General features: G+C 51.2%; 1 protein-coding gene across 7 annotated transcripts in view; it reads right to left on the bottom strand.

The window, feature by feature from the left end:
- ATXN7L3 (ataxin 7 like 3) overlaps positions 1 to 13676 on the bottom strand; it is a 42761-nt gene extending 29085 nt beyond the window's left edge. For 2 of the 7 annotated variants that reach the window (XM_056547806.1, XM_056547811.1), the window contains exons 1-3: positions 13417 to 13674; positions 12601 to 12718; positions 7578 to 7710 (exon numbers count right to left, since the gene is read on the bottom strand). In XM_056547806.1, the coding sequence (XP_056403781.1) occupies positions 7578 to 7710; positions 12601 to 12651 (184 nt within the window). In that variant the 5' untranslated portion in view covers positions 12652 to 12718; positions 13417 to 13674. Of the gene's footprint in view, positions 1 to 7577; positions 7711 to 12600; positions 12719 to 13326 lie in introns of all 7 variants that reach the window. The other 5 variants (XM_056547810.1, XM_056547807.1, XM_056547812.1 and 2 more) reach the window with 5 other exon arrangements.
- Between the last annotated feature and the right edge of the window lie 1063 nt (positions 13677 to 14739).

Below are 14739 nucleotides of genomic sequence, written 5' to 3'. Positions count from 1 at the left end.
CGGGGTGTGATGTCAAACAGGGCGGAGTCGTGACGTCACGATCTTCCGTCCCGGTGGTCGAGATTGACTCAGCCTGAGGACCTCCAGTGGTTCCGGAAGCCGCTACAGGTGGGTGCTGCATGGTAGATGCAGGGGGTCCCCAGCAGTGGGACCCCGGCGATCTGACATCTTATCCCCTATCCTTTGGATAGGGGATAAGATGTCTAGGGGCAGAGTCCCCTTTTAACCCCTTTGTATGTATTTGTGAATGGCCACAGGATTTTCCCCAGGACAGTGTCCCTTCCCCCACTATAAACGAAGCGCAATTGTGCTCTTCAGTCTAGTGTCCTAATCTAAAAATATCTGTTGTGGCGACAGGTTCCCTTTAACGTAAATCATTCTTCCCGTTTAGGGTCCTGCACACAAGGGGAGGAATTTATCAAGTGACATGTATCTGCTAAATTGCGTGTAGCAGTGTGTATTTATTTTGCGCATTGACTTGCGCCACAATTATCTAATTTTGCGTTATGTTTATCTTGTCTGCCCTGTCTCCGTCATTTTTCTTGTGGAGCGCGGTTAGCAGATACACTAGTTAGTGCGCTGAATTTAACACTTATGCAAAAATAATTGTATTCGTAATTATTCAGAGACTAGCTGGTGTAGGGGTGTTTGTAAGCTTTTCACCTTTTTTTTGCACTATCCAGGGCAGTGTTTCCCAACCAGGGTGCCTCCAGCTGTTGCAAAACTACAACTCCCAGCATGCCCGGACAGCCAAAGGCTGTCCGGGCATGCTGGGAGTTGTAGTTTTGCAAAAGCTGGAGGCACCCTGGTTGGGAAACCCTGATATCTGGGCTTCCTGTCTTTTGCACACATTTATAAAGTGACGTGTACAACATAATACACACTTGCGCAGCAAGTTTAAAATTGCACAAAAATCGACACTAATAATTACCGTATTCATCGGCGTATAACACGCACTTTTAAAACTTAAATTTAAGGCAAAAAGCCTGTGTGGTGTACGCCGATAAGTATTCTGGTCACTGATTTAAAGCGGCTGCTTGTTAAGTATTAGCAGCACGGCCGCGGACACTTTAACCCCTTAAGGACTCAGGGTTTTTCCGTTTTTGCACTTTCGTTTTTTCCTCCTTACCTTTTAAAAATCATAACCCTTTCAATTTTCCACCTAAAAATCCATATTATGGCTTATTTTTTGCGTCGCCAATTCTACTTTGCAGTGACATTAGTCATTTTACCCAAAAATGCACGGCAAAACGGAAAAAAAAAATCATTGTGCAACAAAAGAGAAAAAAAAAAACGCCATTTTGTAACTTTTGGGGGCTTTTTCTAGGCAGTGCATATTTTGGTAAAAATTACACCTTATTATTCTGTAGGTCCATACGGTTAAAATGATACCCTACTTATATAGGTTTGATTTTGTCGCACTTCTGGAAAAAATCATAACTACATGCAGGAAAATTTATACGTTTAAAAATGTCATCTTCTGACCCCTATAACTTTTTTATTTTTCCACGTACAGGGCAGTATGAGGACTCATTTTTTGCGCCGTGATCTGAAGTTTTTATCGGTATGATTTTGTTTTGATCTGACTTTTTGATCACTTTTTATTCATTTTTTTAATGGTATAAAAAGTGACCAAAATACGCTTTTTTGGACTTTGGAATTTTTTTGCACGTACGCAATTGACTGTGCGGTTTAATTAATTATATAGTTTTATAGTTCGGACATTTACGCACGCGGCGATACCACATATGCTTTTTTTTTTAAATTTTTTTACACTGTTTTATTTTTTTTATGGGAAAAGGGGGGTGATTCAAACTTTTATTAGGGAAGGGGTTAAATGATCTTTATTAACACTTTTTTTTCCCTTTTTTTTGCAGTGTTATAGGTCCCACAGGGACCTATAACACTGCACACACTGATCTCCTATGCTGATCACTGGCGTGTATTAACACGCCTGTGATCAGCATTATCGGCGCTTGACTGCTCCTGCCTGGATCTCGGGCACGGAGCAGTCATTCGCTGATCGGACACCGAGGAGGCAGGTAAGGGCCCTCCCGGTGTCCGGTCAGCCGTTCGGGACGCCGCGGCGGTCCCGAACAGCCCGACTGAGCAGCCGGGCCACTTTCAGTTTAACTTTAGAAGCGGCGGTCAGCTTTGACCGCCGCTTCTAAAAGGGTTAATACCGCACATCGCCGCGATCGACGATGTGTGGTATTAGCCGCGGGCCCCGGCCGTTGATGAGCACCGGGACCGACTCGATATGATGCAGGATCGCGGCGCGATCCCGCTTCATATCGCGGGAGCCGGCGCAGGACGTAAATATACGTCCTGCGTTGTTACGGGGTTAAATCAGTGACCAGCGGCGTCGCCTCCCCGCTCTGTAAAACTGTCACTTGTTTTCTCCTGCACTTTCCACAGGTACTGTTGGATAGTAGGGATGCACCGATATATCGGCGGCCGATACATATCAGCCGAAAATAGCCATTTCGGGGAAATGCCGAAACAACAAAAAATGTGCCGATAATGACCCACCTCCCCTGCCCGCCCACAGCACAAGTTACAAACACTGCCAGTGGCAGAGGCACTCGTGGGGGGTGCAGGGGGGGGGGGGCGGCCTCAACATCTGGGGGGGCGCGCTGTCCGGGATAGGAATACTTCTTTTTATGTGCCCGGGCCGGCTCCCGTGTGTGGCTGCAGGCGGGGGCCGGCCAGAGCATATAAAACCTAATACTTTATACTAAAAAAACCAGGGGGCCTCCAGCTGTTGTGAAACTACAACTCCCAGCATGCCCGGACAGACTTTGCCGGTCCGGGCATGCTGGAAGTTGTAGTTTCACAACAGCTGGAGGCCCCCTGGTTTTTAGTATACAGTATTAGGTTTTATATGCTCTGGTCGGCCCCCGCCTGCAGCCACACACGGGAGCCGGCCCGGGCACATAAAAAGAAGTATTCCTATCCCGGACATCCCTGTGTCCCGAAAAATCTTTTCGGGACATAAGGATGTCCGCCAGTCACTCACCATTCCCCGGCGTCCTCCTGCGATCCTCCTTCGGTCCCTCACTTCTCCGCCTCTATGGTCGTATGCACGGGACGTCACTGACGTCCCGTGCGTACAACCATAGAGACACAGGAGGACCGCAGGATCGTCGCAGGAGAACGCGCGCTGGCCGGGGCCTGGTAAGTGACCGGCGGCGCGTCATCTTCTTGAGTGTTCCGGTCACTCCTCCGGCACCTACTGCTATGGTCCATAGGCTATAGCAGTAGATGTGACCCCGGGCCGGAGGAGCGGTGACCGGAACACTGTGGGGGCAGCAGTACAGACATACAGCCATACACTGTATATGGCTGGAAGCTGTATGTCTGGGGGGGGGGAGCTGCCTACTATGGTGGTGGTGGTGGGGGAGGGGGGGGGGGGAGCTGCCTACCATGGTGGTGGGGGAGCTGCCTACCATGGTGGTGGGGGAGCTGCCTACCATGGTGGTGGGGGAGCTGCCTACCATGGTGGTGGGGGAGCTGCCTACCATGGTGGTGGGGGAGCTGCCTACCATGGTGGTGGGGGAGCTGCCTACCATGGTGGTGGGGGAGCTGCCTACCATGGTGGTGGGGGAGCTGCCTACCATGGTGGTGGGGGAGCTGCCTACCATGGTGGTGGGGGAGCTGCCTACCATGGTGGTGGGGGAGCTGCCTACCATGGTGGTGGGGGAGCTGCCTACCATGGTGGTGGGGGAGCTGCCTACCATGGTGGTGGGGGAGCTGCCTACCATGGTGGTGGGGGAGCTGCCTACCATGGTGGTGGGGGAGCTGCCTACCATGGTGGTGGGGGAGCTGCCTACCATGGTGGTGGGGGAGCTGCCTACCATGGTGGTGGGGGAGCTGCCTACCATGGTGGTGGGGGAGCTGCCTACCATGGTGGTGGGGGAGCTGCCTACCATGGTGGTGGGGGAGCTGCCTACCATGGTGGTGGGGGAGCTGCCTACCATGGTGGTGGGGGAGCTGCCTACCATGGTGGTGGGGGAGCTGCCTACCATGGTGGTGGGGGAGCTGCCTACCATGGTGGTGGGGGAGCTGCCTACCATGGTGGTGGGGGAGCTGCCTACCATGGTGGTGGGGGAGCTGCCTACCATGGTGGTGGGGGAGCTGCCTACCATGGTGGTGGGGGAGCTGCCTACCATGGTGGTGGGGGAGCTGCCTACCATGGTGGTGGGGGAGCTGCCTACCATGGTGGTGGGGGAGCTGCCTACCATGGTGGTGGGGGAGCTGCCTACCATGGTGGTGGGGGAGCTGCCTACCATGGTGGTGGGGGAGCTGCCTACCATGGTGGTGGGGGAGCTGCCTACCATGGTGGTGGGGGAGCTGCCTACCATGGTGGTGGGGGAGCTGCCTACCATGGTGGTGGGGGAGCTGCCTACCATGGTGGTGGGGGAGCTGCCTACCATGGTGGTGGGGGAGCTGCCTACCATGGTGGTGGGGGAGCTGCCTACCATGGTGGTGGGGGAGCTGCCTACCATGGTGGTGGGGGAGCTGCCTACCATGGTGGTGGGGGAGCTGCCTACCATGGTGGTGGGGGAGCTGCCTACCATGGTGGTGGGGGAGCTGCCTACCATGGTGGTGGGGGAGCTGCCTACCATGGTGGTGGGGGAGCTGCCTACCATGGTGGTGGGGGAGCTGCCTACCATGGTGGTGGGGGAGCTGCCTACCATGGTGGTGGGGGAGCTGCCTACCATGGTGGTGGGGGAGCTGCCTACCATGGTGGTGGGGGAGCTGCCTACCATGGTGGTGGGGGAGCTGCCTACCATGGTGGTGGGGGAGCTGCCTACCATGGTGGTGGGGGAGCTGCCTACCATGGTGGTGGGGGAGCTGCCTACCATGGTGGTGGGGGAGCTGCCTACCATGGTGGTGGGGGAGCTGCCTACCATGGTGGTGGGGGAGCTGCCTACCATGGTGGTGGGGGAGCTGCCTACCATGGTGGTGGGGGAGCTGCCTACCATGGTGGTGGGGGAGCTGCCTACCATGGTGGTGGGGGAGCTGCCTACCATGGTGGTGGGGGAGCTGCCTACCATGGTGGTGGGGGAGCTGCCTACCATGGTGGTGGGGGAGCTGCCTACCATGGTGGTGGGGGAGCTGCCTACCATGGTGGTGGGGGAGCTGCCTACCATGGTGGTGGGGGAGCTGCCTACCATGGTGGTGGGGGAGCTGCCTACCATGGTGGTGGGGGAGCTGCCTACCATGGTGGTGGGGGAGCTGCCTACCATGGTGGTGGGGGAGCTGCCTACCATGGTGGTGGGGGAGCTGCCTACCATGGTGGTGGGGGAGCTGCCTACCATGGTGGTGGGGGAGCTGCCTACCATGGTGGTGGGGGAGCTGCCTACCATGGTGGTGGGGGAGCTGCCTACCATGGTGGTGGGGGAGCTGCCTACTATGGTGGTGGGGGAGCTGCCTACCATGGTGGTGGGGGAGCTGCCTACCATGGTGGTGGGGGAGCTGCCTACTATGGTGGTGGGGGAGCTGCCTACTATGGTGGTGGGGGAGCTGCCTACTATGGTGGTGGGGGAGCTGCCTACTATGGTGGTGGGGGAGCTGCCTACTATGGTGGTGGGGGAGCTGCCTACTATGGTGGTGGGGGAGCTGCCTACTATGGTGGTGGGGGAGCTGCCTACTATGGTGGTGGGGGAGCTGCCTACTATGGTGGTGGGGGAGCTGCCTACTATGGTGGTGGGGGAGCTGCCTACTATGGTGGTGGGGGAGCTGCCTACTATGGTGGTGGGGGAGCTGCCTACTATGGTGGTGGGGGAGCTGCCTACTATGGTGGTGGGGGAGCTGCCTACTATGGTGGTGGGGGAGCTGCCTACTATGGTGGTGGGGGAGCTGCCTACTATGGTGGTGGGGGAGCTGCCTACTATGGTGGTGGGGGAGCTGCCTACTATGGTGGTGGGGGAGCTGCCTACTATGGTGGTGGGGGAGCTGCCTACTATGGTGGTGGGGGAGCTGCCTACTATGGTGGTGGGGGAGCTGCCTACTATGGTGGTGGGGGAGCTGCCTACTATGGTGGTGGGGGAGCTGCCTACTATGGTGGTGGGGGAGCTGCCTACTATGGTGGTGGGGGAGCTGCCTACTATGGTGGTGGGGGAGCTGCCTACTATGGTGGTGGGGGAGCTGCCTACTATGGTGGTGGGGGAGCTGCCTACTATGGTGGTGGGGGAGCTGCCTACTATGGTGGTGGGGGAGCTGCCTACTATGGTGGTGGGGGAGCTGCCTACTATGGTGGTGGGGGAGCTGCCTACTATGGTGGTGGGGGAGCTGCCTACTATGGTGGTGGGGGAGCTGCCTACTATGGTGGTGGGGGAGCTGCCTACTATGGTGGTGGGGGAGCTGCCTACTATGGTGGTGGGGGAGCTGCCTACTATGGTGGTGGGGGAGCTGCCTACTATGGTGGAGGGGGAGCTGCCTACTATGGTGGAGGGGGAGCTGCCTACTATTGTGGGGGAGCTGCCTACTATTGTGGGGGAGCTGCCTACTATTGTGGGGGAGCTGCCTACTATTGTGGGGGAATTCCCGACCTAATGTGGGGGAATCTAAGCTAATGAGCGGAGCGCTGCATTTTACCAGAAGACGGGTAGAAGTCATTTTCGGTATCGGTTTCAGCCGGACATTTTTTTTTATTTCGGTTTCGTATCGGTTCTGAAATTTCCACTTCGGTGCACCTCTAGTGGATAGTGCGGGAGACGCTGATTAAAATGAGCCCTACCTTGTCCGGATCTGCCCTACCTTTTTTGTCAGCGTCTCCCGCACTATCCACCAGTACCTGTGGATAGTGCGGGAGAAAACAAGTGACAGTTTTTATTTTCCCTACCTCCCTCCTTCCTTATCATTCCCCCTTTCCCTGCTTTGAAAAGCATCAGTGACGTCACTTTTCATTTCCTGTAGTCGCCGCCGAAAAGTGACATCCCTGATGCCGTGCAAAGAAGCCGGCAGAGGACGTCACTCATCTGCTTCACTGACCACAGCCCACAAGACCACCTGCCTGACCTGACGAAGCGCAGCCAGTTAAGGAAAGGGGAAGAGTGGTCTTCAACCTGCCGACCTCCAGATGTTGCAAAACTACAACTCCCAGCCAACTGCTGTCCGGGCATGCTGGGAGTTGTAGTTTTGCAACATCTGGCGGTTTACAGGTTGAAAACCACTTATAGGAGGAACATGATGGGGGACATGATGAGACAGGGTGGGGGATGATGAGACAGGGGAGGCACTAAATGCTTAATGTCTGTATGGCTAGTGGTAGTCTACGACAGGGGGAAGTGATGAGACATGGGGGGTGGCGATGAGAGGGGTAAAGGTGGCACAGGGACTGATAAAAGGGAAGGAATGATGTGGCACTGGAGGGGACAGGACCAAACTGAGGTGCAGAAGAAAACAAAGTTGGGGGGGATGATGTGGCATTTAGTCCAAGTCATTTATTTAAAAAAATTTTTTTTTTACTTAAATTTCCCTGTTAAAATGCGGGTGCGTGTTATACGGTAATTCACCCCCCCAGATACCTATCTGTACATATATAACACATTTAGTGTGTAGGTACATACCAAAATCCTTCATACTTTCAGGGTCTGTCTCATCAAGTAAGAAGTATCCACACTTGACAGCTCTGTGGACCTCAAAACTCAGCCCCAGACACGTGTCCTCTACTAGATCTGTGTATATGTCATGAGCAAGAGCCTAAGGAAGAGCAGAGATCAATGTCAGTAAGAGGCATTTAAGCACAGCACCAGATATACATCAGTGTCTCAGCATCAAGCCTAAACAATTAAAGCAGTGTTTGCCCAGTCAGTGTGCCTCCAGCTGTTGCAAAACTACAACTCCCAGCATGTGGTAGTCCAGGCATGCTGAAAGTTGTAATTTTGCAACGGCTGCGGGCACAATGATTGGGAAACAATGGGTTAAAGGATCTCTCACCTTAGCAACTGTATATTTGTTTACTGTCCCATCATCTCCACAATAAAACATGAAGCTACTTTGCATTAAGTTTAAATGATACAGCGGTTTGTGTCCACAGTTTATATGCAGACCTATGTGTCTCCATGGTAACAGACTACCATTACTTGACTTACTTTATAATAAAAGCAAGGTATACTTATTTTCTGTGCTATAAAACAACATACTGCAAAGGAAACCATAAAAAGGAAACAAATTGCAGCTTAGTGGGAACATAGCAGTGATTCCCATGGTGAGGTCCTCCAGCTGTTGCAAAACTAAAACTCCCAGCATGTGTCAGAGCATGCTGAGAATTGTAGTTTTGCCAAAGCTTGACAGCCACACCTTGGGGATCGCTGCCTTACAGGTTTAAAGGAGATATCCAGTGCTGAAAAACGTATCCCCTATCCTAAGGATAGGGGATAAGTTACAGATCGCGGGGGTCCGACCGATGGGGCCCCCGCGATCTCTTGTACAGGGCCCCGGCAGCGGGAAGGGGGCGTGTTGACCACTGCACAAAGCGTTAGCTGACACTCCCCCTCAATACAACTCTATGGCAGAGCTGAAGTGCTGCCTTCGGCAATCTCTGGCTCTGCCATAGTGTTGTATTGAGGGGGCGTGTAGGCCGCCACTTCGAGTGGTGGTTGACCACCCCGCTATCTGGCGAGCGAGCCGGGGCCCCGTACAGGAGATCGCGGGGAGCCCCAGCGGTCGGACCCCCCACGATCTGAAATTTATCCCCTATACTTAGGCTAGGGGATACGTTTTTCAGCACTGGATATCTCTAGAGATGAGCGAACTTACAGTAATTCGATTCGTCACGAACTTCTCGGCTCGGCAGTTGATGACTTTTCTTGTATAAATTAGTTCAGCTTTCAGGTGCTCCGGTGGGCTGGAAAAGGTGGATACAGTCCTAGGAAAGAGTCTCCTACGACTGTATCCACCTTTTCCAGCCCACGGGAGCACCTGAAAGCTGAAAAGTCATCAACTGCCGAGCCAAGAAGTTTGTGACGAATCGAATTTACTGTAAGTTCGCTCATCTCTAGATATCTCCTTTAAGTGTACTTCTACAGTTTTGGATACTATAATGAATAATTATTATGCAGCACTGTGCACAATAGTCATTTTTCGCTTTGAATTTAGTGCCGGAATATCTTCATGAACGCCTGTGCTTCCTGCAGTATATAACCGTGCATTTGGAGCTTCCCTCTTTACCTCCAGCATGAGACCCAGGGCAAGGTTATACTAGAGATGTGCGCTATGGAGATGGAAGTGGCAGAGAGAATGGATGACCAAGAAGGCATCAAATTCAAAATGAACACGATTTATAAAAATTATTACAGTGCACTGTGCTCCACTATAGTACTTTGTTTTAATTTTATTTTATTTATAAATGTGCTTAATGTGTATTGTTTTTTGCTACACTTAAAGTAACAATGTTATATGGATTTTCTTCAACAGTGAGAAGATCTGTGTACAGAGCAATATCTGTATCACTATTTTCTGGAAAGTTGTTGGGCTTTGCTGGACAGGTATTGGGATGGAATATATATATATATATATATATATATATATATATATATATATATATATATATATATATATATATATATATATAATGGTGTGCTTTTCTTCTATTAACAGCGCTGATCTTGTTGAAAAGCCTGGTATTACGGCTCATCCCCATTTAGGTAATTGTGGCTCAGCTGCAATACCAGATACAGTCTACGGACAAACAGAAAGAAAAAAAAGAAACCACTTTTTCCTCTAATGTCAGACGCCCTATGTAGTAAGATCTCGGTTTTCTCCACTGAAGTTTATGGAGTGTGAAGATATGTTAAAACACAGTATTTTGGGCCATTTTCTGGAGTAATAAAGCTGAATTTACAGCTCAAAAAGCACAGAGTACCATTCAGGAGTGGTCAGACCCCATGTGATCAGATACTTTTCCCCCTATCCAGTGGGAAGGGCATAAGAATATTTTAACTGGACAACCTTGTTGAGGCTATGTTCACACTGGAATTTCTGTGCTTCTGCTCAAATTTCTGTCTACCAAGCTGGCCGCAGATTTTTTGCAGTTTTATGGTCTGTTCACATGTACAGTATTCTGCACATTTTTGATGCGCAGGATTTTCTGCTGCAGATTTCAATGTAAACTGACTAAACACAGCTTCTAATCCTGTACGTGTGAATAAACCCTTAAAGATTCTTTGGGAATGTGCATGGAATTTGTGCTAAATCTATGCAGAATCTATTGCGCTCAACACATAGGGGGAGAATTATCAAAGCCTGTGCAGAGGAAAAGTTGCTGAGTTGCCCATAGCAACCAATCAGATCGCTTCTTTCATTTTTCAGAGTCCTTTTCAAAAATGAAAGAAGTGATGTCATTGGTTGCTATGGGCAACTCAGCAACTTTTCTTCCTGGACAGGTTTTGATAAATCTCCCCCACAAATTCCTGACAGAATTACTGACTTCAGTGGATTCTGCTGAGAAACACTGCAAAAACTATAGACCGGTTCCATGATTGGGAGATTTATAATAATAGAAAAAATAAATAAAAAAATAAAAATGTCCAGAGGAAAAGTTGCTGAGTTGCCCATAGCAACCAGACAGGTTTTGATAAATCCCCCCATGTTTTTGCAGAATTTTGGCATGCAGAAATTCTGCAACAAAAAAAAACCATGGGACAATGGAAATTCCATTTACCACAATGTTAACCTCATGAAACAGAATTTCCAAACTGAATTTTTCTTCAGCAAATTCTGCCGTGTGAACATAGCCTAAATCTGCATGCCCGCATCAAGACCAGGCATATTTTTCCGGAGCGCGGAAGGCGGGAGTTCCGCATCAAACATTTTGCAGCAGAAATTCTGCTGTGTGAACAACCATGCGGAATTCTATTAAAGTGAATGGGCAATACATTTATGTAGAATTTCTGGCATAAAATCCATGTGGAATTCCGTATGGAATTTCCACAGTGTGAACGTAACCTAAGGTTATGTTCACAAGACGGAATTTCGCATTGGAATTCTACACGCAGATTCCACAGGTTCTAGGATTCTGCTGCACTATGCGCACCCCTGAACTTCCACACCAGATGTTTCCAGTTTGGAAATTCTGATTCAGGTGTTTGACAAGTTCATTCTTTCTGTGGACTACGTATGGAATGTATTGCGGTCTATAAGACGACGCATTCCCATGTGGTCCTAGCGCCGGCATGTTATGCCGGCACCCGCAGTCTGCGGAATGTCCGCACAGAGATTTTATGTGCGGACATTCTGATGTGTGAACATAGCCTAAGGCTGAAAATACGGACCAGACAACTGAGTCGATCTCCTGTACGGGGCCCGTGGGAAGGGGGCGTGTTGACCACCGCACAAAGCGGCGGCTGACACGTGACCTCAATACAACTCTAAGGCAGAGCCGGAGCGCTGCCTTCAGCAATCTCCGGCTCTACCATAGCGATGCATTGAGGGGGCATGTCAGCCACTGCTTCATGCGGTGGTAAATATGCGCTATCTGGCCAGTGAGCCGGTACCCCATGCAGAGAGATCACGGGGGGCCCCAGTGGTCGGACCCCCCGCGATCTGAAACTTATCCCCTATCCTTAGGATAGGGGATAAGTTTTTCACCACTGGACTACCCCCTTAAATGGGTACTCCGCCCCTAGACATCTTATCCACTATCCAAAGGATAGGGGATAAGATGTCAGATCGCCGGGGTCCCGCTACTGGGGACCCCGGGGATCGCTGCTGCAGCACTGCGCTATCATTACTGCACAGAGCGAGTTCGCTCTGCACGTAATGACGGGCAATACAGGGGCCGGAGCATCGTTACGTCACAGCGCCGCCCCTCGTGATGTCACGGCCCGCCCCGTCAATACAAGTCTATGGGAGGGGGGCATGGCGGCCGTCACGCCCCCTGCCATAGACTTGCATTAAGGGGACGGGCCGTGATGTCATGAGGGGCGGAGCCATGACGTCACGCTGCTCCCGCCCCTGTATCGCCCGTCATTACGCACAGAGCAAACTCGCTCTGTGCAGTAATGATGGCGGGGTGCCGCAGCGCGATCCCGAGGGTCCCCAGCAGCGGGACCGCGGCGATCTAACATCTTATCCCCCATCCTTTGGATAGGGGATAAGATGCCAGGGGCGGAGTACCCCTTTAAGAATGGGAATATCCAAAGATTCATTCCAGTCTTTTCCAGGGAATCAGAACACTTAGGGAAAAAAAGGACTGATTCATACAAGACTAAACAAATCGATGCTGGAAACAATGGTTGGAAAACACTGGCATAGGTTTTAAACTACTTTCTGAGACTCCTGATTATAAGGCCATGTTCACATGTCAGAATTTCTGTGCAGGATTCCACATTGGAATTTTGCACGGAGATTCCGTGGCATCAGAGTCCTGTTGAATTCAACAGGATTCTGCTGTGCACGTGGCGGAATTTCTGCAGAAATTCTGATTCTGGTGTCCGCATTAAGAATAAAGACGTCCATTCTTTCTGCGGACTCCACACGGAATGCATTGCCATCTATGAGACGGCACATTCCCGTGCGGACATTTCTAATAGTCACTGGATACAATAGATTTTATATTCATCATGATATCAGGGTAGAGGCCCTCCTCACCTCCAGTTTACTGTTATCCAGGCCAGACAGAGACATTTCTTCCATTCTCATTTGCGTCCAGTCCTTGGGGGATGATGTCGCCCGGCCAGGCGGAACACGGGCAGCTGCAGCCCCCTATCTGTAAAAAAAAAAAAAACATTAATCAGATGGGACACACATAATGCACCTGGACACAATGAAACGAAACCCAGTGGAAATATGTGGGGCGGGGCTAAAGAGCATTTCCCAACCAGGGTGCCTCCAGCTGTTGCAAAACTACAACTCCAGCAAGCCCGGACAGCCAAAGGCTGTCCGGGCTTGCTGGAGTTGTAGTTTTGCAGCAGCTGGAGGCACCCTGGTTGGGAAACAATGACTTGATCCAGGAGGTTTGGGAATGATGGGCTTCAGACGCCATGGGTTACGCCAATTGTTTATATATATATAGATATATGTGTATGTGTGTAAATGTAAAAAGCTGCAACAGCTCAGCGTGTGATCGAAACTGCATCATGTGATTTGGATCAGGGAGACAACCCATAGGTCCCTATGAGGAACTACAAATCTCAGCAAGCGGCTAACCAGACATGCTAGGCTTTGTAGTCCTCCTGTGGGCCACATATGACTGCAGGATAAATCCCATGCCAGGCTATGCCCCACAGTGCTGCCAGTTTATAGAGGAGTACCAGCCCCATACCCAGGGCATTGCACAATACACACTGCTATGGAAGTGTAGTACTCACTCCTCACCTATACAGCAGCCTACAGCCCACATGTGCACACGATCCGGACATACAGACGCATAGGACGTGTTACTGACGGAGATTTCATTGTTCATACCCAACATTACCCCCGTCTGCCTCTTCTGTCCGGTCTCCTCAGCACCTAATAGCACCATCCGCCATTTTACCTTGCCAGGCGGACTCAATCGCCGGCAGAGAACGCCGAGCCGATAGCCCCGCCCCCTATAGGCGTGGCCGTAAACAGCAGCAGCAATCGACGTTCTGCGATCCATCCACTGCGGGAGGAAACTGCAGCACTGAGGGAGACAGTGGGCCAGCCAATCAGAAGGCTTGAGCGGCGGCCAGTAATAGGCAGAGGGCGGGGCGAGGGAGGGAAATGGCGTGTTGTCATGGAAACACGTCAGCCAGTGTGGCGCGGGCTCCTGTGAGAGCAGTATGTGACTGGTGGCAAATCTACCAAACATTACCAAGACTGGTCTGCCCGTCCTGTTTTGTTTCGGAGACTATTGGGTTGCGACTAATATGGCACCCAGGAAGCATTTGTAGTAGTTTCCGCTCTTATCAATATAAAGCGCCGTGCCCCATCATCTGGGTCTCCAGCTATTGCAGAACTACAACTCCCATCTTTCCCTAACGTGATTCTATTTTGTCAAAAATAGCATAGTATGTTTCCCAACAAGGGTGCCTCCAGCTTTTGCAAAACTACAACTCCCAGCATGCCCAGATAGCCTTTAGCTTTTCAGGCATGCTGGGAGTTGTGGTTTTGCAACAGCTGGAGGTTTACAGTGGAGACTACTGAGATAAAGTCTTGCAACAGCAATGATTCTGCATTGTTAGGGCATGATGGGAGTTGTGGTCCTACCACAGCCTAAGAAACAGATTGGGAAACATTGCTTTATAGCTATCAGGGCATGACTGGAGTTGTAGTTTGGCAACAGTAGTAGAGCCACAGGCTGGAGCAACACTTATTCTGCATTATAAGGGCATGATAGGAGTTGTAGTCTTGCAACAACCTGAGAAACAGAGATTGGGAAATATTTGTGGTGTCCCGGTACCGTATAGTATACCGTACCTGGTATGGTGGTGCCCAAAGCCCGAGTTACTCCGTTCCGGTAGGGTCCTCCTCAGTGGGGTAACAATAAATTTGGTGGTCCCCCTGCGAGATTTTTTGAGGAGGCCCCTAAGCTCCTCCCCCACAAGGTATGCCATGCCCACACCAATATACCCTACCCATCACAAATTACTCCGCCCATACTGATATGTACTGCCATAGGCATTTGCTATGGACTTATGAAGAGCATCTGTAGGTAATTCTTACATTTGTTTTTGCCCCCGAGCAGCAGCGAAGCGGCACACAATTCTCGGTAAGGGGCCCACGAGCGGCAGTGCAGCGCCAGCGGCACACACAGGGCCGTCTTTA

This window comes from Hyla sarda, chromosome 12 (assembly GCF_029499605.1).
Source record: "Hyla sarda isolate aHylSar1 chromosome 12, aHylSar1.hap1, whole genome shotgun sequence".
NCBI classification, from domain to species: Eukaryota; Metazoa; Chordata; class Amphibia; order Anura; family Hylidae; genus Hyla; species Hyla sarda.
This window is presented reverse-complemented; position numbering and strand designations above follow the sequence as displayed.